Here is a 27,748-nt window from a genome sequence, read left to right on the forward strand (position 1 = left end):
ACGTGACTTACAGTACATGCTTGTCTTCAGAGGGGAACAGTGTAATCTAATCTAAATCCCTGCTGTGTTGAGCATCCTGTAAATGTCTGTATGTTCCATCCCAGGCAGCTACCGGGTCCTGTTGGAGGCCGTCTTTATCTCCCCCCTCAGAGATCTGCAGGGCGACTTCACCAAGTACCAGGAGATGATCGAGACCACGCTGGACATGAACCAGGTAAAATTAACATCGACAAGGGTCAGTCTACAGTGCCTCTGCTGGTTGCTGTCGAGTGCTGCACTGCGTTTTTATTAAAAAATGTACACTATCAGTTAATTACTATTCGTCTATTAATTAACTCACCAATTTACATGCATCCCTGTACTTATATGCACGACTAATCAATTTGTAATGGCCATAGGGGTCCATCGATATTTATATATTTTAGGGGTGTAACGGTACGTGTATTTGTATTGAACCGTACGGGGGTTTTGGTTCGGTTCGGAGGTGTACCGAACGAGTTCCCACACGGACATATTAGGTAGCGCACCGCAGGTCGTGTAAACAATGCAGAGCGAGGCACAACGCACGGCAGGCTAGCAGCGACCGGGCTGGGACAGCATGCAAAAGCCAGAGCTGGAAGACCCTGCTGCCTCGTTAAAATCTCTTGTTTGGGAACACTTTGGCAACAATGGAGGGCGGAGGTTTTCCGACATTGTTCAGCAGCAGTAGGATACGCTTCTGCCAACACGTCAAACATGCTAACTCCTTTGAAGTGGCACCACCGCATTCAAGCAGCCTCTCCTCGGCGAGTCAGGTAGGGCTTAAGCAGTAACAAATGCTTTTATAGCAGCAGATTTAAGACCATCCATTGATCCATTTTCTACCGCTGGTCCCGTTCGGGGTCGCAGGGAGTTGCTGTATTGCATTAAAAACTACATTTTGACCCACTTCTATGGTGGAAGAACAATAAGCCCATATGTCCTTTTACTGCCAAGTTAGCAAGGCTAGGGGGGTGGTGTTGATGAACGTGGACCCCGACTTAAACAAGTTGGGGTGTTTGCATTTAGTGGTCAATTGTAAGTAATATGTACTGTACAATCTACTAATAAAAGTCTCAATCAAACAATCAATCAAAAAAAGCACTCTATATGTAAAAAGGTTTTGTTAAGAAACCATTCTGAGCCTTATCTTAAGTTATTTTATCTATGTTGACCACATTAACCCTGGCAATGGACCCTGTGTGAATATGTATGTTACGCCATTGTTAACAAATTTGGTAAATAACCAAAACATTTATATTTTGTTGTTTTCTTACTGTACCAAAAATGAACCGAACCGTGACCTCTAAATTAAGGTACGTACTGAACTGAAATTTTTGTGTACAGTTACACCCCTAATGTATATGTATAATAAATATTGCCAGTCACAATTACCTTGTGCTCAGCTGGGAAAATAATTATATACATTTATTGTCATCCATTTACCAAATATTATGAACTGTTACCGCCGTATTAAATAATCATGTTAATATTGAAAATATAACTTAATAAAATGTGGGGATATAAAAGGCATCCGGTGTTATCAGACTGGGCGGAAGCAGAAATAGCTGGAGCACCTGTCAGCCACAGCCTTTTTGCTGCGGAGCCACTGCATGGAGGGATCCTCATATTTTTGACCGTTTTTGTGGACTTACCATTGGCCTGTGGAGAAGTGGGACAACAGCGACTATAACCAGGAGGACTTTGAGCAGGATGCGCAGACGCGGTACCGTGAGTACGCTGCGGCTTCCAGACATTTGATCGCTTGCCCGTACGTGCGTGCCGCTATGTGCATGTCTTTGGGGACTTTGGAGAAATATATGAACTGTATAAACTTTGGGGAGGTGAACTGCACTTTGGGCTGGGGGATTGAGTGTGTTGTGCAGGTGTTGGAGTTGTATTGGCGGGTTATATGGGCGGGAGGGGGCAGGTGTTTGTTATGCGGGATTAATTTGTGGCATATTAAATATAAGCAGAGGTGGGTAGAGTAGCCAGAAATTGTACTCAAGTAAGAGTACAGTTACTTTAGAGATTTATTACTCAAGTAAAAGTAAGGAGTAGTCACCCAAATATTTACTTGAGTAAAAGAAAAAAGTATGTTGTGAAAAAACTACTCAAGTACTGAGTAACTGATGAGTAACCTGATTACGGCAACAAATAATGCACAAAAACATAAAAATAGCAATGAGCAAATTCAGAGCCAGGAATATCTCTTAAGCAATTAAAACAATAATATATATTAAATAATAGTACATTAAAATAAAATTTAAAAAATGGCACATTGAGCCACAATAACTTAACAGCACCATAGCCTCAGTAGGCATTCATTGATTTCATTGATTGATTGATTGATTAAAACATGTATTAGTAGATTGCACAGTACAGTACATATTCCCTACAAATGACCACTAAATGGTAACACCCCAATAAGTTTTTCAACGTTTATCAATTACTTAATAAATGACCAAGTTGAGGTGATCTACCTCATATATACATATACAAACACACACATATCATACATACACACACTAATCATTTATACACACACACATATATATATATATATATATATATATATGTATATACCTATATATACAGTATATAATTTATATTTATTTAATTTGCCGTTTTTGTTCACATGTTAAAGGTGTTTTAATGAATATACATGCATGTTTAAGATATAGATTCCTATCTTTCATGAAGACAAGAATATAAGTTGGTGTATTACCTGATTCTGATGACTTGCATTGATTGGAATCAGACGTCCACGTTTTCAATTGGAGGAGAAAAAAAGTTCCTCTTTTCTGTCTAATACCACATGAAAGTCATTGGCTTTTGGCATCTTATTTGTCCAGCTTCCATATTCGTTTTTATACACTTTACAAGAAATACATTGGCAGCAAACTCTGTGGCTTGCTAGCTTGTTTGCGTTGGCTTTCGGAGACTCTTATTTTGTTAGCGCAAGCGCGATGGAGCGGCGCTTTTATTGTGAAGACAGGAACTGTGCGATCAGTCTTTAGGCTTTTGATGGTAAGTACGGTTGAAATAAAAAGTGTCTTTTTTCCTTTACACTTTTGATTGATTGATTGAAACTTGTATTAGTAGATTGCACAGTACAGTACATATTCTGTACAATTGACCACTAAATGGTAACACCCCAATAAGTTTTTTAACTTGTTTAAGTCGGGTCATGTGACCGCCTGGCTCTGTTTGATTGGTCCAACGTCACCAGTGACTGCATGTGATTGGTGAAACGCAGGCATGCGTAGATTCTACTTTGAAGCTCTGTCATAAACCAAAACAAACATTAATAGATCGATTAAAAAAAAGTAGCGAGTAGCGAGCTGAATGTAGATAAATGGAGCGGAGTAAAAGTAGCGTTTCTTCTCTATAGATATACTCAAGTAAAAGTATGTTGCATAAAAACTACTTGTAGAAGTACAATTTATCCCAAAAGTTACTCAAGTAAATGTAACGGAGTAAATGTAGCGCGTTAGTACCCACCTCTGAATATAAGCCTGATCGTGCTGTGGCTTAAAGTTATATATATCTTGTTTATTTATTGTTTTACTCGTTCCCAGCTGAATATCAGGTCCCACCCGTGACTCCTTAATTTGCGTGGTGGCAGCGACACCCGGAGAACTTGGGTGCGTTTGTTACAAATTATAAATGTAGAAATAATAAACTTCATTTACGATTATATAGATGGATTTTAATATGGTATGTGCATAGAATATATTTTTCTATATACAAATGTTTTCTAAGCCTTTAAAATAATTGAAATAACTGAAGTAAACTAAATGAGATATTACCAAATTAAAAAAGATATTGTCTACGTCGTGTTTTTTTTCCAGGTTGAACACCATGAGTTCCTGGTGAAGGCGTCCTTCGATCCTGTGCTGAGTGAGCTGCGAGACAAGATGGACGACTTAGAGAAGAGCATGCAGGGTGTATTGAACAGTGCTGCCAGAGAGCTAGGTACTTTAACTCATGCACACACACAAACACTCGAAAGTGGGGATGAAAAAAAGATTTAAAAAAAAAAAGCTAAAACCAATGGATTGGAGTCTAGTCATGTGTTACACAGTTAAATGTCAACCTTCTCACTCATTAAAGGAAATTACAAGCATTACTTTTAAGCGTAAATGCCTTTGATTGATTCTAACTTTTATTAGTAGATTGCACAGTACAGTACATATCCCGTACAATTGACCACTAAATGGTAACACCCCAATAAGTTTTTATCAACTTGTTTAAGTCGGGGTCCACGTTAATCTATTCATGCATGGCTTGTGGTGTAATAACTAATTATTGTTACTGTGCACGATTATTGGGCAACTATTACTGTGCACGATTATTGGGCAACTATTACTGTGCACGATTATTGGGCAACTATTACTGTGCACACTTATTGGGCTACTATTACTGTGCACACTTATTGGGCAACTATAACTGTGCACGATTATTGGGCAACTATTACTGTGCACACTTATTGGGCTACTATTACTGTGCACACTTATTTGGCCACTTTTACTGCGCACACTTATTGGCCAACTATTGCTGCGCACACTTATAGGGCAACTAATACTGTGCACACTTATTGGACAGCTATTGCTGCGCACACTTATTGCTCTGACTAGGGGGTTCCTTGAATTAAAAAAATGTTTACAGGGGGTACATCACTGAAAAAAGGTTGAGAACCACTGACCTAGTGTATATAATAATATAAACCAACTCATTTTATTTCATTTAGGATTATTTCATATCTTCATTTAAATAAAAATATATTTTTATATTTTTTAATACAATCAATAAATAATGTGAACCTGTATCATAACATGGAAATCTAGGAGAACGTGTTTTGAATGAGTGTGCTTGTGGACAGGGATTTTTATTTTATTTTTATTTTTTTTACACATTTTTATTAAAAATAACAGTTTCTCCAACGTATTAAATTTTAGACGATTTCTCTTAGTTATTATTTCACGGCGGAAATCTTTATTTTTGCCTGAGGCTGCTCCATAATCTCCGACGACGATAAATTTCAAATGACCAACAACAGAAGTGCGGCGATTCTGTTGGCAGCGGCATCTCGTTGACGGATGCTCTTCCTTATGAACACAGTTTGGCGCGCAGGCGTCAGTTCGACACAGTTCACGTATCGGTCATGTGACCAAAACAGCTCATGATCGGTCACGTGACTTTCTAAAAGTGGCATGCGCACCAACACAGGGTTTTGCTCTATATACAGTGGGGCAAAAAAGTATTTAGTCAGCCAGCGATTGTGCAAGTTCTCCCACTTAAAATGATGACAGAGGTCTGTAATTTTCATCATAGGTACACTTCAACTGTGAGAGACAGAATGTGGAAAAAAATCCAGGAATTCACATTGTAGGAATTTTAAAGAATTTATTTGTAAATTATGCTGAAACCATTCAAAGCTCTCACTGATGGAAGGAGGTTTTGGCTCAAAATCTCACGATACATGGCCCCATTCATTCTTTCCTTAACACGGATCAATCGTCCTGTCCCCTTAGCAGAAAAACAGCCCCAACGCATGATGTTTCCACCCCCATGCTTCACAGTAGGTGTGGTGTTCTTGGGATGCAACTCAGTATTCTTCTTCCTCCAAACACGACCAGTTGAGTTTATACCAAAAAGTTCTATTTTGGTTTCATCTGACCACATGACATTCTCCCAATCCTCTGCTGCATCATTCATGTATCCATTTTGGTATAAACTCAACTTGTCGTGAAGCATGGGGGTGGGACTCTCGCTGCTGTGTTGGATCCGCTTTGGACTGGACTCTCGCGACTGTGTTGGATCCAATATGGATTGAACTTTCACAGTATCATGTTAGACCCGCTCGACATCCATTGCTTTCGTCCTCTCCAAGGTTCTCATAGTCATTATTGTCACCGACGTCCAACTGGGTGTGAGTTTTCCTTGCCCTTATGTGGGCCTACCGAGGATGTGGTAGTGGTTTGTGTTGTGGTTTGTGCAGCCCTTTGAGACACTAGTGATTTAGGGCTATATAAGTAAACATTGATTGATTGATTGATGCTTTGGGGCTGTTTTTCTGCTAAGGGAACAGGACGATTGATCCGTGTTAAGGAAAGAATGAATGGGGCCATGTATCGTGAGATTTTGAGCCAAAACCTCCTTCCATCAATGAGAGCTTTGAATGGTTGACCAAATACTTATTTTCCACCATAATTTACAAATAAAATCTTTAAAATTCCTACAATGTGAATTCCTGGATTTTTTTCCTTCACATTCTGTCTCTCACAGTTGAAGTGTACCTATGATGAAAATTACAGACCTCTGTCATCATTTTAAGTGGGAGAACTTGCACAATCGCTGGCTGACTAAATACTGTATTGCCCCACTGTATATATATATCAGTACCTCCTACTCAGGGCGACTCTGCTATCTTTATTTTATTTTTTTGAACACAAGAGCAGCCGTAACACATGGTGTCGTTGCAGCTTTGGACGCGGGTAAGACGGTGAAGTTGGAGTCAAGCGGCGTGCTGGGCTTCTACCTGCGCGTCACTTGCAAGGAGCAGAAGAGCCTGAGGAACAACAAGAAGTTCACCACGCTGGACGTGCAGAAGAACGGCGTGCGCTTCACTAACAGGTCAGCGTGGCACACACACGCCCTCAGGTGTCCTGTGCATTAACCGCCAGTTTGGCGCGTGTGTCCGCAGCAAGCTGAGCTCGCTCAACGAGGACTACACCCGCAGCAGGGAGGAGTACGAGGAGGCCCAGAACGCCATTGTCAAAGAGATTATCAACATCGCCTCAGGTGTGGAAACGCATCACATGTTCATCATACTGCTCCATCTGCATATCACTGATTAAACAGGAAGTCGCTGCTGATCCGCTTGAGATGGTTTCCTGTGGACGGGACTCTCGCTGCTGTCTTGGATCCGCTTGAACTGAACTCTCGCGGCTGTGTTGGAGCCACTATGGATTGAACTTTCACAGTATCATGTTAGACCCGCTCGACATCCATTGCTTTCGGTCCCCTAGAGAGGGGGGGTTGCCCACATCTGAGGTCCTCTCCAAGGTTTCTCATAGTCAGCATTGTCACTGGCGTCCCACTGGATGTGAATTCTCTCTGCCCACTGGGTGTGAGTTTTCCTTGCCCTTTTGTGGGTTCTTCCGAGGATGTTGTAGTCGTAATGATTTGTGCAGTCCTTTGAGACATTTGTGATTTGGGGCTATATAAATAAACATTGATTGATTGATTGATTGATTGATTGATTGATAGATACTTTTATTAGTACATTGCACAGTACAGTACATATTCCGTACAATTGACCACTAAATGGTAACACCCCAATAAGTTTTTCAACTTGTTTAAGTCGGGGTCCACGTTAATCAATTCATCTGTTTGCCTTATTTTGCTTTCTGTAAACTTCAGCAATTAATTTCGCTTACCTTGTTTATAAAAAAAAATCATATATGAACTCAATCAGCTGATCAGATTAATTGAAGCCCTCACGCTTGTTCATCTTGTGAAACTAGGCTACGTGGACCCCCTGCACTCGCTGGGCGACACGGTGGCTCTGCTGGACGCCGTAGTCAGCTTCGCTGTGGTGTCCGTCTCGGCCCCCGTGCCCTACGTGCGACCCCGCCTGCTGACGGACGAGCGGCCCCGGCGCCTGGAGCTGCGGCAAGCGCGGCACCCCTGCATGGAGGCGGACGCCGACACCTGCTTCATTCCCAACGATGTCTCCTTCGTGCAGGGAGAGAAGAGCTTCTTCATCATTACCGGTGAGCACATTCTCTCTTCAAATGTCCAATGCAAGCTGGGCGATATATTGCAGGTTTGTCTCTGCGATATAGAAAATGACTACATCGTGATATTTGAGTACCGTGTTTTCCGCGCTGTAAACCGCACCTTCAATGAATGGCATATTTAAAATCTTTGTTAACCTATAAGCCACACCGGGTCATAAGCCGCGCCCACGCTGCGCTAAAGGGAATGTCAAAAAAACAGTCAGGTCAGTCAAACTTTAATAATACAAACCAGTGTGCAAATGTGCAATCACAACAATAGTAACACTCAAAATATTGCAGAGCAATAGCAACATCAATAACTCAACGTTGCTCCAACGTTAATGTCACAGCACACAAAATAAACATTTAAAGCTCACCTTCAGAAGTTATTCCTCATCCATAAATCCCTCGAATTCTTCTTCTTCGGTGTCTGAATTAAAAAATTGGGCGAATACAGCATCCAAAATGGCGGGCTACGTCTCGTCGAAGTCCTCAGAGTCAGTGTCGCTGTTGCTGTCCGGCAGTTGCATGAATCCTGCCTTCCTGGCCGGATCCTCAGTAGAAGCATTTAAGTCTCACCTTAAAACTCATTTGTATACTCTAGCCTTTAAATAGACTCCCTTTTTAGACCAGTTGATCTGCCGTTTCTTTTCTTTTTCTTCTATGTCCCACTCTCCTTTGTGGAGGGAGTCCGGTCCGATCCGGTGGCCATGTACTGCTCGCCTGTGTATCGGCTGGGGACATCTCTGCGCTGCTGATCAGCCTCCGCTTGGGATGGTTTCCTGCTGGCTCCGCTGTGAACGGGACTCTTGCTGCTGTGTTGGATCCGCTTTGGACTGGACTCTCGCGACTGTGTTGGATCCATTATGGATTGATCTTTCACAGTATCATGTTCTCATATGTTCTCATAGTCATCAGTATCATCAGTATCACAGTATCATGTTCTCATAGTCATCATTGTCACCGACGTCCCACTGGGTCATTATCGTCACCGGTGTCCCACTGGGTGTGAGTTTTCCTTGCCCTTATGTGGGCCTACCGAGGATGTCGTAGTGGTTTGTGCAGCCCTTTGAGACACTAGTGATTTAGGGCTATATAAGTAAACATTGATTGATTGATTGATTGATCTTTTTTTCAGCTATCTTGTTTTTACAATATGCGCGGAAAGTAGCCAGCTTTTCTTGAAAGTCTTTTGGCAGTTGCTGTGAAATAGTAGTCCGTGTGCGGATGGAGAGATTGCGTCTTTTCATGAAGCGGAAACACCAAGAAGCACCACCTTTAAAATCATCCAAGTGAAGTTGGCTTGCTAGCGCTGTTGCCTTCATGGGAATAGTGATGGTGCTGACACTTCTGCTTGCTGCTCTCTGCTCAACTACCCACTGTTCCAGTTTGTCCTCCAACTGTTGCCATCTTGCTTTGTTCCCTCAAACTCTGTGTTGTCTTCTTTACTTGGCGCAGGTCATCTTGTTGCTTCCTCCACCTAAGCACCATTGACTCATTTATGTTCAATTCTCTCGCTGCTGCTCTATTTCCGTGTTCTTCTGCGTGACTTATTGCCTTGAGTTTGAATTCTGCGTTGTACGCGTGTCTTTTAGTAGGAGCCATTTTGTGGTCGTCTTTACAGAAACACACAAGTGAAATGAATCGGATTAGCCGCGCGCTTCTTCTTCTACGGGGGCGCGTGCTTACCTTGGCGGTTGTTTACCGTAGAAGAAGAAGTGCTTCCTCTTTCCAGGTGGGCGGGTGCTTACCTGGGCGGTTGCGTATCATAGAAGAAGAAGTGCTTCCTCTTTCCAGGTGGGCGGGTGCTTACCTTGGCGGTTGCTTATCATAGAAGAAGTGCTTCCTCTTTCCAGGTGGGCGGGTGCTTACCTGGGCGGTTGCGTATCATAGAAGAAGAAGTGCTTCCTCTTTCCAGGTGGGCGGGTGCTTACCTGGGCGGTTGCGTATCATAGAAGAAGAAGTGCTTCCTCTTTCCAGGTGGGCGGGTGCTTACCTGGGCGGTTGCGTATCATAGAAGAAGAAGTGCTTCCTCTTTCCAGGTGGGCGGGTGCTTACCTTGGCGGTTGCGTATCATAGAAGAAGTGCTTCCTCTTTCCAGGTGGGCGGGTGCTTACCTTGGCGGTTGTTTACCGTAGAAGAAGAAGTGCTTCCTCTTTCCAGGTGGGCGGGTGCTTACCTTGGGGGTTGTTTACCGTAGAAGAAGAAGTGCTTCCTCTTTCCAGGTGGGCGGGTGCTTACCTTGGGGGTTGTTTACCGTAGAAGAAGAAGTGCTTCCTCTTTCCAGGTGGGCGGGTGCTTACCTTGGCGGTTGCGTATCATAGAAGAAGAAGTGCTTCCTCTTTCCAGGTGGGCGGGTGCTTACCTTGGCGGTTGCGTATCATAGAAGAAGAAGTGCTTCCTCTTTCCAGGTGGGCGGGTGCTTACCTGGGCGGTTGCGTATCATAGAAGAAGAAGTGCTTCCTCTTTCCAGGTGGGCGGGTGCTTACCTGGGCGGTTGCGTATCATAGAAGAAGAAGTGCTTCCTCTTTCCAGGTGGGCGGGTGCTTACCTGGGCGGTTGCGTATCATAGAAGAAGAAGTGCTTCCTCTTTCCAGGTGGGCGGGTGCTTACCTTGGCGGTTGCGTATCATAGAAGAAGTGCTTCCTCTTTCCAGGTGGGCGGGTGCTTACCTTGGCGGTTGTTTACCGTAGAAGAAGAAGTGCTTCCTCTTTCCAGGTGGGCGGGTGCTTACCTTGGGGGTTGTTTACCGTAGAAGAAGAAGTGCTTCCTCTTTCCAGGTGGGCGGGTGCTTACCTTGGGGGTTGTTTACCGTAGAAGAAGAAGTGCTTCCTCTTTCCAGGTGGGCGGGTGCTTACCTTGGCGGTTGCGTATCATAGAAGAAGAAGTGCTTCCTCTTTCCAGGTGGGCGGGTGCTTACCTTGGCGGTTGCGTATCATAGAAGAAGAAGTGCTTCCTCTTTCCAGGTGGGCGGGTGCTTACCTGGGCGGTTGCGTATCATAGAAGAAGAAGTGCTTCCTCTTTCCAGGTGGGCGGGTGCTTACCTGGGCGGTTGCGTATCATAGAAGAAGAAGTGCTTCCTCTTTCCAGGTGGGCGGGTGCTTACCTTGGCGGTTGCGTATCATAGAAGAAGAAGTGCTTCCTCTTTCCAGGTGGGCGGGTGCTTACCTGGGCGGTTGCGTATCATAGAAGAAGAAGTGCTTCCTCTTTCCAGGTGGGCGGGTGCTTACCTGGGCGGTTGCGTATCATAGAAGAAGAAGTGCTTCCTCTTTCCAGGTGGGCGGGTGCTTACCTGGGCGGTTGCGTATCATAGAAGAAGAAGTGCTTCCTCTTTCCAGGTGGGCGGGTGCTTACCTGGGCGGTTGCGTATCATAGAAGAAGAAGTGCTTCCTCTTTCCAGGTGGGCGGGTGCTTACCTTGGCGGTTGCGTATCATAGAAGAAGTGCTTCCTCTTTCCAGGTGGGCGGGTGCTTACCTTGGCGGTTGTTTACCGTAGAAGAAGAAGTGCTTCCTCTTTCCAGGTGGGCGGGTGCTTACCTTGGGGGTTGTTTACCGTAGAAGAAGAAGTGCTTCCTCTTTCCAGGTGGGCGGGTGCTTACCTTGGCGGTTGCGTATCATAGAAGAAGAAGTGCTTCCTCTTTCCAGGTGGGCGGGTGCTTACCTTGGCGGTTGCGTATCATAGAAGAAGAAGTGCTTCCTCTTTCCAGGTGGGCGGGTGCTTACCTGGGCGGTTGCGTATCATAGAAGAAGAAGTGCTTCCTCTTTCCAGGTGGGCGGGTGCTTACCTTGGCGGTTGTTTACCGTAGAAGAAGAAGTGCTTCCTCTTTCCAGGTGGGCGGGTGCTTACCTTGGCGGTTGTTTACTGTAGAAGAAGAAGTGCTTCCTCTTTCCAGGTGGGCGGGTGCTTACCTGGGCGGTTGCGTATCATAGAAGAAGAAGTGCTTCCTCTTTCCAGGTGGGCGGGTGCTTACCTTGGCGGTTGTTTACCGTAGAAGAAGAAGTGCTTCCTCTTTCCAGGTGGGCGGGTGCTTACCTTGGCGGTTGCGTATCATAGAAGAAGAAGTGCTTCCTCTTTCCAGGTGGGCGGGTGCTTACCTGGGCGGTTGCGTATCATAGAAGAAGAAGTGCTTCCTCTTTCCAGGTGGGCGGGTGCTTACCTTGGCGGTTGCGTATCATAGAAGAAGAAGTGCTTCCTCTTTCCAGGTGGGCGGGTGCTTACCTTGGCGGTTGCGTATCATAGAAGAAGAAGTGCTTCCTCTTTCCAGGTGGGCGGGTGCTTACCTGGGCGGTTGCGTATCATAGAAGAAGAAGTGCTTCCTCTTTCCAGGTGGGCGGGTGCTTACCTTGGCGGTTGTTTACCGTAGAAGAAGAAGTGCTTCCTCTTTCCAGGTGGGCGGGTGCTTACCTTGGCGGTTGTTTACCGTAGAAGAAGAAGCGCTTCCTCTTCTACGGGGAAAAAAGATGGCGGCTGTTTACCATAATTGCGAAACCTAAACTCTATGAAAATAGATATTTATGTTAATACATATACAAGGCGCACCGGGTTATAAGCCGCACTGTCACCTTTTGAGAAAATTTGTGGCTTTTGGGTGCGGCTTATAGCGCGGAAAATACGGTATACGTTCTCACACAGTTGCTTTTAGCTTCTGGCATTAGACTACATGCGTTTCCCACTCTTTGTTGTCTCTCCTTCTCACAGAGACATAAAACAAGCGCACCTTCTTACATGCATCACATACGTATACGCCCTCGGGGAGCAGAGAGGTAGTAGCATGGGTAACCTTAGCTGTGGTGCGAGTGGTAATACGAGAAAGAAGGTGCGAATCTGGTAACAAATGAAAGAAGAATTAATTCCCAAGAAAAACCGCAGGGGGTCCATCGTTTGGAGGTGGTTTGGCTTTAAGTGGGAATATGTCGAACAGACAACCGTAATTTGTCAAGTGTGGGGCAAAAGCGTTGCTACCAAAAGTAGCATTATTGCTCATATGTAGCATCATTTGAAAAGTCAGCCGCTAGAGACTGAAGAGTGCTTACTCCTCATGTCAACATCTCCATTCAGTGCCACACGCCCACGCCATCAAAGTGCTGTGGCAAACTTTTCCAGATCAATACCGTTTGAAAAAAATAGTCAACAACAACAACAGGAGATAATGTCGGCAGTAACCTACCACATAGCGAAGGACGAACACTATTTATATTTGACAGTTATTAAAATATCTTGTGTGACATCATGCACAAAAGTGCACCAATAGCTTGTTTTTAAATGTCTCTGACAATCTTGCACTTTCTGTTTTGAAATGACATGAATGTTTGTGCCACTGCTTAATAACTGTTTAATAAATACAGTTTTTGTCAATTGACTTAGTTGTGATTTCCCTCTCTGCATGAAAGTTTAAAAGTAGCATATATTAATGCAGTATGAAGAAGAATGTTTTCATGTAGACACATAGAATCATCATACTGGTGTGATTATATGCATCGTGTTAATTCAAGGCTAAGGCAAAATATTGAAATATACATCGTGTATCGCGATATGGCCTAAAAATATCGAGATATTTAAAAAATGCCATATCGTCCCATGTAAGTATTTGATGTCGTCACAGAATACCATATTTTCCAGACCATTGGCGCATTAAAAGGATATTATGATTTTTTTAAAACTAAAAACACTTCTTTGTGGCCTACATAACATGTAATGGTGGTTCTTTTGTCAAAATGTTGCATAGATTGTTTTACCGTCGCTTAAGGATGCGCACACATTTTCAGGACATCTTACCAGAAGGTAAGAAAAGTTGGTTTTGCATAAAATTGCGTAACAAAACGCCCGGTAACATGTCTGCTAATACGTGCCATTTTGCGGTCCTCCCAAATACTCGTATGTTGAAGAGTAGGTCTTACTACTGTAGCCGTAACGCGCCATCAAGCGGTGCGGCTTCAGAGCTTTTTGAGCGCCATGTGTAATGTTCTATATTCTCAATGGATCATTAGGTTAAGATCGTTAAGTAAGTTTTGGTGTTGTTTATGAGCGTCATAGGGCAGTCTACACGTATTTCTTATGTGTGACTGCCAACTACTGGTCACATTTATTATTACACCATGTACCAAATAAAATAGCTTCGAGGTTGGTAAGCACAACCAAAATTAATCCGTACATTAAGCGCACCGGGTTATAAGGCGCACTGTCGATTTTTGAGAAAATGAAAGGATTATAAGTGCGCCTTACAGTCCGAAAAATACGGTAGTTGCATTGTGATTAGAGATGTCCGATAAAATCGGACTGCCAATCTTATCAGCCGATAAATGCTTTAAAATGTAATATCGGAAATTATCGGTATCTGTTTCAAAAAGTAAAATGTATTACTTTTTAAAACGCCGCTGTACGGAGTGGTACACGGACGTAGGGAGAAGTACAGAGCTCCAATAAACCTTAATGGCACTGCCTTTGCGTGCCGGCCCAGTCACATAATATCTACGGCTTTTCACACACACAAGTGAATGCACAGCATACTTGTTCAACAGCCATACAAGTCACACTGAGGGTGGCCGTATAAACAACTGTAACACTGTTACAAATATGCGCCACACTATGAATCCACACCAAACAAACACATTTCGGGAGAACATCCGCACCGTAACACAACACAACAGAACAAACACCCAGAACCCCTTGCAGCACTAGCTCTTCCGGGACGCTACAATATACAACCCCCATGACCCTCCACACACACCTCAACCTCCTCATGCTCTCTCAGGGAGAGCATGTCCCAAATTGCTACGGGTTTTGACCAACGATACGGGCTTTGACAACTCTACGTGTTTTGACTAACGCTAAGTGTTTTGACCAATGCAACTGGTTTTGACCAACGCTGCACGTTTTGACGAACGCTACGGGTTATGACCAATGCAACTGGTTTTGACGAACGCTGCAGGTTTTGACGAACGCTACGGGTTTTGACCAATGCAACTGGTTTTGACGAACGCTGCAGGTTTTGACGAACGCTACGGGTTTTGACCAATGCAACTGGTTTTGACGAACGCTGCAGGTTTTGACGAACGCTACGGGTTTTGACCAATGCAACTGGTTTTGACGAACGCTGCAGGTTTTGACGAACGCTACGGGTTTTGACCAATGCAACTGGTTTTGACGAACGCTGCAGGTTTTGACGAACGCTACGGGTTTTGACCAATGCAACTGGTTTTGACGAACGCTGCAAGTTTTGACGAACGCTACGGGTTTTGACCAATGCAACTGGTTTTGACGAACGCTACGGGTTATGACCAATGCAACTGGTTTTGACGAACGCTACGGGTTTTGACGAACGCTACGGGTTTTGACCAATGCAACTGGTTTTGACGAACGCTACGGGTTTTGACGAACGCTACGGGTTTTGACCAATGCAACTGGTTTTGACGAACGCTGCAAGTTTTGACGAACGCTACGGGTTTTGACCAATGCAACTGGTTTTGACGAACGCTGCAAGTTTTGACGAACGCTACGGGTTTTGACCAATGCAACTGGTTTTGACGAACGCTACGGGTTTTGACCAATGCAACTGGTTTTGACGAACGCTACGGGTTTTGACCAATGCAACTGGTTTTGACCAACGCTGCACGTTTTGACGAACGCTACGGGTTATGACCAATGCAACTGGTTTTGACGAACGCTGCAGGTTTTGACGAACGCTACGGGTTTTGACCAATGCAACTGGTTTTGACGAACGCTGCAAGTTTTGACGAACGCTACGGGTTTTGACCAATGCAACTGGTTTTGACGAACGCTACGGGTTTTGACGAACGCTACGGGTTTTGACGAACGCAACTGGTTTTGACGAACGCTACGGGTTTTGACGAACGCTACGGGTTTTGACCAATGCAACTGGTTTTGACGAACGCTGCAAGTTTTGACGAACGCTACGGGTTTTGACCAATGCAACTGGTTTTGACGAACGCTGCAAGTTTTGACGAACGCTACGGGTTTTGACCAATGCAACTGGTTTTGACGAACGCTACGGGTTTTGACGAACGCTACGGGTTTTGACCAATGCAACTGGTTTTGACGAACGCTGCAGGTTTTGACGAACGCTACGGATTTTGACCAATGCAACTGGTTTTGACGAACGCTGCAGGTTTTGACGAACGCTACGGGTTTTGACCAATGCAACTGGTTTTGACGAACGCTGCAGGTTTTGACGAACGCTACGGGTTTTGACCAATGCAACTGGTTTTGACGAACGCTGCAGGTTTTGACGAACGCTACGGGTTTCGACCAATGCAACTGGTTTTGACGAACGCTGCAGGTTTTGACGAACGCTACGGGTTTCGACCAATGCAACTGGTTTTGACGAACGCTGCAGGTTTTGACGAACGCTACGGGTTTTGACCAATGCAACTGGTTTTGACGAACGCTGCAGGTTTTGACGAACGCTACGGGTTTTGACCAATGCAACTGGTTTTGACGAACGCTGCAGGTTTTGACGAACGCTACGGGTTTTGACCAATGCAACTGGTTTTGACGAACGCTGCAGGTTTTGACGAACGCTACGGGTTTTGACCAATGCAACTGGTTTTGACGAACGCTACGGGTTTTGACCAATGCAACTGGTTTTGACGAACGCTGCAGGTTTTGACGAACGCTACGGATTTTGACCAATGCAACTGGTTTTGACGAACGCTGCAGGTTTTGACGAACGCTACGGGTTTTGACCAATGCAACTGGTTTTGACGAACGCTGCAGGTTTTGACGAACGCTACGGGTTTTGACCAATGCAACTGGTTTTGACGAACGCTGCAGGTTTTGACGAACGCTACGGGTTTCGACCAATGCAACTGGTTTTGACGAACGCTGCAGGTTTTGACGAACGCTACGGGTTTCGACCAATGCAACTGGTTTTGACGAACGCTGCAGGTTTTGACGAACGCTACGGGTTTTGACCAATGCAACTGGTTTTGACGAACGCTGCAGGTTTTGACGAACGCTACGGGTTTTGACCAATGCAACTGGTTTTGACGAACGCTGCAGGTTTTGACGAACGCTACGGGTTTTGACCAATGCAACTGGTTTTGACGAACGCTGCAGGTTTTGACGAACGCTACGGGTTTTGACCAATGCAACTGGTTTTGACGAACGCTGCAGGTTTTGACGAACGCTACGGGTTTTGACCAATGCAACTGGTTTTGATGAACGCTGCAGGTTTTGACAAACGCTACGGGTTTTGACCAATGCAACTGGTTTTGACGAACGCTGCAGGTTTTGACGAACGCTACGGGTTTTGACCAATGCAACTGGTTTTGATGCACGCTGCAGGTTTTGATGAACGCTGCAGGTTTTGACAAACGCTACGGGTTTTGACCAACGCAACTGGTTTTGACCAATGCAACTGGTTTTGACGAACGCTACGGGTTTTGACCAATGCAACTGGTTTTGACGAACGCTGCAGGTTTTGACGAACGCTACGGGTTTTGACCAATGCAACTGGTTTTGACGAACGCTGCAGGTTTTGACGAACGCTACGGGTTTTGACCAATGCAACTGGTTTTGACGAACGCTACGGGTTTTGACCAATGCAACTGGTTTTGACGAACGCTGCAGGTTTTGACGAACGCTACGGGTTTTGACCAATGCAACTGGTTTTGACGAACGCTACGGATTTTGACCAATGCAACTGGTTTTGACGAACGCTGCAGGTTTTGACGAACGCTACGGGTTTTGACCAATGCAACTGGTTTTGACGAACGCTGCAGGTTTTGACGAACGCTACGGGTTTTGACCAATGCAACTGGTTTTGACGAACGCTGCAGGTTTTGACGAACGCTACGGGTTTCGACCAATGCAACTGGTTTTGACGAACGCTGCAGGTTTTGACGAACGCTACGGGTTTCGACCAATGCAACTGGTTTTGACGAACGCTGCAGGTTTTGACGAACGCTACGGGTTTTGACCAATGCAACTGGTTTTGACGAACGCTGCAGGTTTTGACGAACGCTACGGGTTTTGACCAATGCAACTGGTTTTGACGAACGCTGCAGGTTTTGACGAACGCTACGGGTTTTGACCAATGCAACTGGTTTTGACGAACGCTGCAGGTTTTGACGAACGCTACGGGTTTTGACCAATGCAACTGGTTTTGACGAACGCTGCAGGTTTTGACGAACGCTACGGGTTTTGACCAATGCAACTGGTTTTGATGAACGCTGCAGGTTTTGACAAACGCTACGGGTTTTGACCAATGCAACTGGTTTTGACGAACGCTGCAGGTTTTGACGAACGCTACGGGTTTTGACCAATGCAACTGGTTTTGATGCACGCTGCAGGTTTTGATGAACGCTGCAGGTTTTGACAAACGCTACGGGTTTTGACCAACGCAACTGGTTTTGACCAATGCAACTGGTTTTGACGAACGCTACGGGTTTTGACCAACGCAACTGGTTTTGACGAACGCTATGGGTTATGACCAATGCAACTGGTTTTGACGAACGCTACGGGTTATGACCAACGCTACGGGTTTTGACGAACGCTGCAGGTTTTGACAAACGATACGGGTTTTGATCAATGCAACTGGTTTTGACGAACGCTACGGGTTTTGACCAATGCAACTGGTTTTGACGAACGCTACGGGTTTTGACCAATGCAACTGGTTTTGACGAACGCTACGGGTTTTGACCAATGCAACTGGTTTTGACGAACGCTACGGGTTTTGACCAATGCAACTGGTTTTGACGAACGCTACGGGTTTTGACCAATGCAACTGGTTTTGACGAACGCTACGGGTTTTGACCAACGCAACTGGTTTTGACGAACGCTACGGGTTATGACCAACGCAACTGGTTTTGACGAACGCTACGGGTTATGACCAACGCTACGGGTTTTGACGAACGCTGCAGGTTTTGACAAACGCTACGGGTTTTGATCAATGCGACTGGTTTTGACGAGCGCTACGGGTTTTGACCAATGCAACTGGTTTTGACGAACGCTGCAGGTTTTGACCAATGCAACTGGTTTTGACGAACGCTGCAAGTTTTGACGAACGCTACGGGTTTTGACCAATGCAACTGGTTTTGACGAACGCTACGGGTTTTGACGAACGCTACGGGTTTTGACCAATGCAACTGGTTTTGACGAACGCTGCAGGTTTTGACGAACGCTGCAGGTTTTGACGAACGCTACGGGTTTTGACCAATGCAACTGGTTTTGACGAACGCTGCAGGTTTTGACGAACGCTACGGGTTTTGACCAATGCAACTGGTTTTGACGAACGCTGCAGGTTTTGACGAACGCTACGGGTTTTGACCAATGCAACTGGTTTTGACGAACGCTGCAGGTTTTGACGAACGCTACGGGTTTTGACCAATGCAACTGGTTTTGACGAACGCTACAGGTTTTGACGAACGCTACGGGTTTTGACCAATGCAACTGGTTTTGACGAACGCTGCAGGTTTTGACGAACGCTACGGGTTTTGACCAATGCAACTGGTTTTGATGAACGCTGCAGGTTTTGACGAACGCTACGGGTTTTGACCAACGCAACTGGTTTTGACCAATGCAACTGGTTTTGACGAACGCTACGGGTTTTGACCAACGCTACGGGTTTTGACGAACGCTATGGGTTATGACCAACGCAACTGGTTTTGACGAATGCTACGGGTTATGACCAACGCTACGGGTTTTGACGAACGCTGCAGGTTTTGACAAACGATACGGGTTTTGATCAATGCAACTGGTTTTGACGAACGCTACGGGTTTTGACCAATGCAACTGGTTTTGACGAACGCTACGGGTTTTGACCAATGCAACTGGTTTTGACGAACGCTACGGGTTTTGACCAATGCAACTGGTTTTGACGAACGCTACGGGTTTTGACCAATGCAACTGGTTTTGACGAACGCTAAGGGTTTTGACCAATGCAACTGGTTTTGACGAACGCTACGGGTTTTGACCAACGCAACTGGTTTTGACGAACGCTACGGGTTTTGACCAATGCAACTGGTTTTGACGAACGCTACGGGTTTTGACCAACGCAACTGGTTTTGACGAACGCTGCAGGTTTTGACGAACGCTACGGGTTTTGACCAATGCAACTGGTTTTGACGAACGCTACAGGTTTTGACGAACGCTACGGGTTTTGACCAATGCAACTGGTTTTGACGAACGCTGCAGGTTTTGACGAACGCTACGGGTTTTGACCAATGCAACTGGTTTTGACGAACGCTGCAGGTTTTGACGAACGCTACGGGTTTTGACCAATGCAACTGGTTTTGACGAACGCTACAGGTTTTGACGAACGCTACGGGTTTTGACCAATGCAACTGGTTTTGACGAACGCTGCAGGTTTTGACGAACGCTACGGGTTTTGACCAATGCAACTGGTTTTGACAAACGCTACGGGTTTTGACCAACGCAACTGGTTTTGACCAATGCAACTGGTTTTGACGAACGCTACGGGTTTTGACCAACGCTACGGGTTTTGACGAACGCTATGGGTTATGACCAACGCAACTGGTTTTGACGAATGCTACGGGTTATGACCAACGCTACGGGTTTTGACGAACGCTGCAGGTTTTGACAAACGATACGGGTTTTGATCAATGCAACTGGTTTTGACGAACGCTACGGGTTTTGACCAATGCAACTGGTTTTGACGAACGCTACGGGTTTTGACCAATGCAACTGGTTTTGACGAACGCTACGGGTTTTGACCAATGCAACTGGTTTTGACGAACGCTAAGGGTTTTGACCAATGCAACTGGTTTTGACGAACGCTACGGGTTTTGACCAACGCAACTGGTTTTGACGAACGCTACGGGTTTTGACCAATGCAACTGGTTTTGACGAACGCTACGGGTTTTGACCAACGCAACTGGTTTTGACGAACGCTACGGGTTATGACCAACGCAACTGGTTTTGACAAACGCTACGGGTTTTGACCAATGCAACTGGTTTTGACGAACGCTAAGGGTTTTGACCAATGCAACTGGTTTTGACGAACGCTACGGGTTTTGACCAATGCAACTGGTTTTGACGAACGCTATGGGTTTTGACCAATGCAACTGGTTTTGACGAACGCTACGGGTTTTGACCAACGCAACTGGTTTTGACGAACGCTATGGGTTATGACCAATGCAACTGGTTTTGACGAACGCTACGGGTTATGACCAACGCTACGGGTTTTGACGAACGCTGCAGGTTTTGACAAACGATACGGGTTTTGATCAATGCAACTGGTTTTGACGAACGCTACGGGTTTTGACCAATGCAACTGGTTTTGACGAACGCTACGGGTTTTGACCAATGCAACTGGTTTTGACGAACGCTACGGTTTTGACCAATGCAACTGGTTTTGACGAACACTACGGGTTTTGACCAATGCAACTGGTTTTGACGAACGCTACGGGTTTTGACCAATGCAACTGGTTTTGACGAACGCTAAGGGTTTTGACCAATGCAACTGGTTTTGACGAACGCTACGGGTTTTGACCAATGCAACTGGTTTTGACGAACGCTACGGGTTTTGACCAACGCAACTGGTTTTGACGAACGCTACGGGTTATGACCAACGCAACTGGTTTTGACGAACGCTACGGGTTATGACCAACGCTACGGGTTTTGACGAACGCTGCAGGTTTTGACAAACGCTACGGGTTTTGATCAATGCGACTGGTTTTGACGAGCGCTACGGGTTTTGACCAATGCAACTGGTTTTGACGAACGCTGCAGGTTTTGACCAATGCAACTGGTTTTGACGAACGCTGCAAGTTTTGACGAACGCTACGGGTTTTGACCAATGCAACTGGTTTTGACGAACGCTACGGGTTTTGACGAACGCTACGGGTTTTGACCAATGCAACTGGTTTTGACGAACGCTGCAGGTTTTGACGAACGCTACGGATTTTGACCAATGCAACTGGTTTTGACGAACGCTGCAGGTTTTGACGAACGCTACGGGTTTTGACCAATGCAACTGGTTTTGACGAACGCTGCAGGTTTGACGAACGCTACGGGTTTTGACCAATGCAACTGGTTTTGACGAACGCTGCAGGTTTTGACGAACGCTACGGGTTTTGACCAATGCAACTGGTTTTGACGAACGCTGCAGGTTTTGACGAACGCTACGGGTTTTGACCAATGCAACTGGTTTTGACGAACGCTGCAGGTTTTGACGAACGCTACGGGTTTTGACCAATGCAACTGGTTTTGACGAACGCTGCAGGTTTTGACGAACGCTACGGGTTTTGACCAATGCAACTGGTTTTGACGAACGCTGCAGGTTTGACGAACGCTACGGGTTTTGACCAATGCAACTGGTTTTGACGAACGCTACAGGTTTTGACGAACGCTACGGGTTTTGACCAATGCAACTGGTTTTGACGAACGCTGCAGGTTTTGACGAACGCTACGGGTTTTGACCAATGCAACTGGTTTTGATGAACGCTGCAGGTTTTGACCAACGCAACTGGTTTTGACGAACGCTACGGGTTTTGACCAACGCTACGGGTTTTGACGAACGCTATGGGTTATGACCAACGCAACTGGTTTGACGAATGCTACGGGTTATGACCAACGCTACGGGTTTTGACGAACGCTGCAGGTTTTGACAAACGATACGGGTTTGATCAATGCAACTGGTTTTGACGAACGCTACGGGTTTTGACCAATGCAACTGGTTTTGACGAACGCTACGGGTTTTGACCAATGCAACTGGTTTTGACGAACGCTACGGGTTTTGACCAATGCAACTGGTTTTGACGAACGCTACGGGTTTTGACCAATGCAACTGGTTTTGACGAACGCTAAGGGTTTTGACCAATGCAACTGGTTTTGACGAACGCTACGGGTTTTGACCAACGCAACTGGTTTTGACGAACGCTACGGGTTTTGACCAATGCAACTGGTTTTGACGAACGCTACGGGTTTTGACCAACGCAACTGGTTTTGACGAACGCTGCAGGTTTTTGACGAACGCTACGGGTTTTGACCAATGCAACTGGTTTTGACGAACGCTACAGGTTTTGACGAACGCTACGGGTTTTGACCAATGCAACTGGTTTTGACGAACGCTGCAGGTTTTGACGAACGCTACGGGTTTTGACCAATGCAACTGGTTTTGACGAACGCTGCAGGTTTTGACGAACGCTACGGGTTTTGACCAATGCAACTGGTTTTGACGAACGCTACAGGTTTTGACGAACGCTACGGGTTTTGACCAATGCAACTGGTTTTGACGAACGCTGCAGGTTTTGACGAACGCTACGGGTTTTGACCAATGCAACTGGTTTTGACAAACGCTACGGGTTTTGACCAACGCAACTGGTTTTGACCAATGCAACTGGTTTTGACGAACGCTACGGGTTTTGACCAACGCTACGGGTTTTGACGAACGCTATGGGTTATGACCAACGCAACTGGTTTTGACGAATGCTACGGGTTATGACCAACGCTACGGGTTTTGACGAACGCTGCAGGTTTTGACAAACGATACGGGTTTTGATCAATGCAACTGGTTTTGACGAACGCTACGGGTTTTGACCAATGCAACTGGTTTTGACGAACGCTACGGGTTTTGACCAATGCAACTGGTTTTGACGAACGCTACGGGTTTTGACGAACGCTACGGGTTTTGACGAACGCAACTGGTTTTGACGAACGCTACGGGTTTTGACGAACGCTACGGGTTTTGACCAATGCAACTGGTTTTGACGAACGCTGCAAGTTTTGACGAACGCTACGGGTTTTGACCAATGCAACTGGTTTTGACGAACGCTGCAAGTTTTGACGAACGCTACGGGTTTTGACCAATGCAACTGGTTTTGACGAACGCTACGGGTTTTGACGAACGCTACGGGTTTTGACCAATGCAACTGGTTTTGACGAACGCTGCAGGTTTTGACGAACGCTACGGATTTTGACCAATGCAACTGGTTTTGACGAACGCTGCAGGTTTTGACGAACGCTACGGGTTTTGACCAATGCAACTGGTTTTGACGAACGCTGCAGGTTTTGACGAACGCTACGGGTTTTGACCAATGCAACTGGTTTTGACGAACGCTGCAGGTTTTGACGAACGCTACGGGTTTCGACCAATGCAACTGGTTTTGACGAACGCTGCAGGTTTTGACGAACGCTACGGGTTTCGACCAATGCAACTGGTTTTGACGAACGCTGCAGGTTTTGACGAACGCTACGGGTTTTGACCAATGCAACTGGTTTTGACGAACGCTGCAGGTTTTGACGAACGCTACGGGTTTTGACCAATGCAACTGGTTTTGACGAACGCTGCAGGTTTTGACGAACGCTACGGGTTTTGACCAATGCAACTGGTTTTGACGAACGCTGCAGGTTTTGACGAACGCTACGGGTTTTGACCAATGCAACTGGTTTTGACGAACGCTACGGGTTTTGACCAATGCAACTGGTTTTGACGAACGCTGCAGGTTTTGACGAACGCTACGGATTTTGACCAATGCAACTGGTTTTGACGAACGCTGCAGGTTTTGACGAACGCTACGGGTTTTGACCAATGCAACTGGTTTTGACGAACGCTGCAGGTTTTGCCGAACGCTACGGGTTTTGACCAATGCAACTGGTTTTGACGAACGCTGCAGGTTTTGACGAACGCTACGGGTTTCGACCAATGCAACTGGTTTTGACGAACGCTGCAGGTTTTGACGAACGCTACGGGTTTCGACCAATGCAACTGGTTTTGACGAACGCTGCAGGTTTTGACGAACGCTACGGGTTTTGACCAATGCAACTGGTTTTGACGAACGCTGCAGGTTTTGACGAACGCTACGGGTTTTGACCAATGCAACTGGTTTTGACGAACGCTGCAGGTTTTGACGAACGCTACGGGTTTTGACCAATGCAACTGGTTTTGACGAACGCTGCAGGTTTTGACGAACGCTACGGGTTTTGACCAATGCAACTGGTTTTGACGAACGCTGCAGGTTTTGACGAACGCTACGGGTTTTGACCAATGCAACTGGTTTTGACGAACGCTGCAGGTTTTGACGAACGCTACGGGTTTTGACCAATGCAACTGGTTTTGATGAACGCTGCAGGTTTTGACAAACGCTACGGGTTTTGACCAATGCAACTGGTTTTGACGAACGCTGCAGGTTTTGACGAACGCTACGGGTTTTGACCAATGCAACTGGTTTTGATGCACGCTGCAGGTTTTGATGAACGCTGCAGGTTTTGACAAACGCTACGGGTTTTGACCAACGCAACTGGTTTTGACCAATGCAACTGGTTTTGACGAACGCTACGGGTTTTGACCAATGCAACTGGTTTTGACGAACGCTGCAGGTTTTGACGAACGCTACGGGTTTTGACCAATGCAACTGGTTTTGACGAACGCTGCAGGTTTTGACGAACGCTACGGGTTTTGACCAATGCAACTGGTTTTGACGAACGCTACGGGTTTTGACCAATGCAACTGGTTTTGACGAACGCTGCAGGTTTTGACGAACGCTACGGGTTTTGACCAATGCAACTGGTTTTGACGAACGCTACGGATTTTGACCAATGCAACTGGTTTTGACGAACGCTGCAGGTTTTGACGAACGCTACGGGTTTTGACCAATGCAACTGGTTTTGACGAACGCTGCAGGTTTTGACGAACGCTACGGGTTTTGACCAATGCAACTGGTTTTGACGAACGCTGCAGGTTTTGACGAACGCTACGGGTTTCGACCAATGCAACTGGTTTTGACGAACGCTGCAGGTTTTGACGAACGCTACGGGTTTCGACCAATGCAACTGGTTTTGACGAACGCTGCAGGTTTTGACGAACGCTACGGGTTTTGACCAATGCAACTGGTTTTGACGAACGCTGCAGGTTTTGACGAACGCTACGGGTTTTGACCAATGCAACTGGTTTTGACGAACGCTGCAGGTTTTGACGAACGCTACGGGTTTTGACCAATGCAACTGGTTTTGACGAACGCTGCAGGTTTTGACGAACGCTACGGGTTTTGACCAATGCAACTGGTTTTGACGAACGCTGCAGGTTTTGACGAACGCTACGGGTTTTGACCAATGCAACTGGTTTTGATGAACGCTGCAGGTTTTGACAAACGCTACGGGTTTTGACCAATGCAACTGGTTTTGACGAACGCTGCAGGTTTTGACGAACGCTACGGGTTTTGACCAATGCAACTGGTTTTGATGCACGCTGCAGGTTTTGATGAACGCTGCAGGTTTTGACAAACGCTACGGGTTTTGACCAACGCAACTGGTTTTGACCAATGCAACTGGTTTTGACGAACGCTACGGGTTTTGACCAACGCAACTGGTTTTGACGAACGCTATGGGTTATGACCAATGCAACTGGTTTTGACGAACGCTACGGGTTATGACCAACGCTACGGGTTTTGACGAACGCTGCAGGTTTTGACAAACGATACGGGTTTTGATCAATGCAACTGGTTTTGACGAACGCTACGGGTTTTGACCAATGCAACTGGTTTTGACGAACGCTACGGGTTTTGACCAATGCAACTGGTTTTGACGAACGCTACGGGTTTTGACCAATGCAACTGGTTTTGACGAACGCTACGGGTTTTGACCAATGCAACTGGTTTTGACGAACGCTACGGGTTTTGACCAATGCAACTGGTTTTGACGAACGCTAAGGGTTTTGACCAATGCAACTGGTTTTTGACGAACGCTACGGGTTTTGACCAATGCAACTGGTTTTGACGAACGCTACGGGTTTTGACCAACGCAACTGGTTTTGACGAACGCTACGGGTTATGACCAACGCAACTGGTTTTGACGAACGCTACGGGTTATGACCAACGCTACGGGTTTTGACGAACGCTGCAGGTTTTGACAAACGCTACGGGTTTTGATCAATGCGACTGGTTTTGACGAGCGCTACGGGTTTTGACCAATGCAACTGGTTTTGACGAACGCTGCAGGTTTTGACCAATGCAACTGGTTTTGACGAACGCTGCAAGTTTTGACGAACGCTACGGGTTTTGACCAATGCAACTGGTTTTGACGAACGCTACGGGTTTTGACGAACGCTACGGGTTTTGACCAATGCAACTGGTTTGACGAACGCTGCAGGTTTTGACGAACGCTACGGAATTTTGACCAATGCAACTGGTTTTGACGAACGCTGCAGGTTTTGACGAACGCTGCAGGTTTTGACGAACGCTACGGGTTTTGACCAATGCAACTGGTTTTGACGAACGCTGCAGGTTTTGACGAACGCTACGGGTTTTTGACCAATGCAACTGGTTTTGACGAACGCTGCAGGTTTTGACGAACGCTACGGGTTTTGACCAATGCAACTGGTTTTGACGAACGCTGCAGGTTTTGACGAACGCTACGGGTTTTGACCAATGCAACTGGTTTTTGACGAACGCTACAGGTTTTGACGAACGCTACGGGTTTTGACCAATGCAACTGGTTTTGACGAACGCTGCAGGTTTTGACGAACGCTACGGGTTTTGACCAATGCAACTGGTTTTGATGAACGCTGCAGGTTTTGACCAACGCAACTGGTTTTGACCAATGCAACTGGTTTTGACGAACGCTACGGGTTTTGACCAACGCTACGGGTTTTGACGAACGCTATGGGTTATGACCAACGCAACTGGTTTTGACGAATGCTACGGGTTATGACCAACGCTACGGGTTTTGACGAACGCTGCAGGTTTTGACAAACGATACGGGTTTTGATCAATGCAACTGGTTTTGACGAACGCTACGGGTTTTGACCAATGCAACTGGTTTTGACGAACGCTACGGGTTTTGACCAATGCAACTGGTTTTGACGAACGCTACGGGTTTTGACCAATGCAACTGGTTTTGACGAACGCTACGGGTTTTGACCAATGCAACTGGTTTTGACGAACGCTAAGGGTTTTGACCAATGCAACTGGTTTTGACGAACGCTACGGGTTTTGACCAACGCAACTGGTTTTGACGAACGCTACGG

At 46.0% G+C, this 27,748-nt stretch overlaps 1 protein-coding gene across 2 annotated transcripts in view; it reads left to right on the forward strand.

Annotated features, from left to right (window-relative positions):
* The window catches only part of LOC133557215 (DNA mismatch repair protein Msh2-like), a 73,604-nt gene that overhangs the window by 28,492 nt on the left and 17,364 nt on the right, over window positions 1-27,748 (forward strand). For both annotated transcript variants that reach the window (XM_061907508.1, XM_061907509.1), the window contains 5 exons: window positions 105-214; window positions 3,873-3,996; window positions 6,507-6,657; window positions 6,728-6,825; window positions 7,551-7,799. In XM_061907508.1, the coding sequence (XP_061763492.1) occupies window positions 105-214; window positions 3,873-3,996; window positions 6,507-6,657; window positions 6,728-6,825; window positions 7,551-7,799 (732 nt within the window). The remainder of the gene's footprint in view (window positions 1-104; window positions 215-3,872; window positions 3,997-6,506; window positions 6,658-6,727; window positions 6,826-7,550; window positions 7,800-27,748) is intronic.

This window comes from Nerophis ophidion, linkage group LG08 (assembly GCF_033978795.1).
Source record: "Nerophis ophidion isolate RoL-2023_Sa linkage group LG08, RoL_Noph_v1.0, whole genome shotgun sequence".
In the NCBI taxonomy this organism is placed as follows: domain Eukaryota; kingdom Metazoa; phylum Chordata; class Actinopteri; order Syngnathiformes; family Syngnathidae; genus Nerophis; species Nerophis ophidion.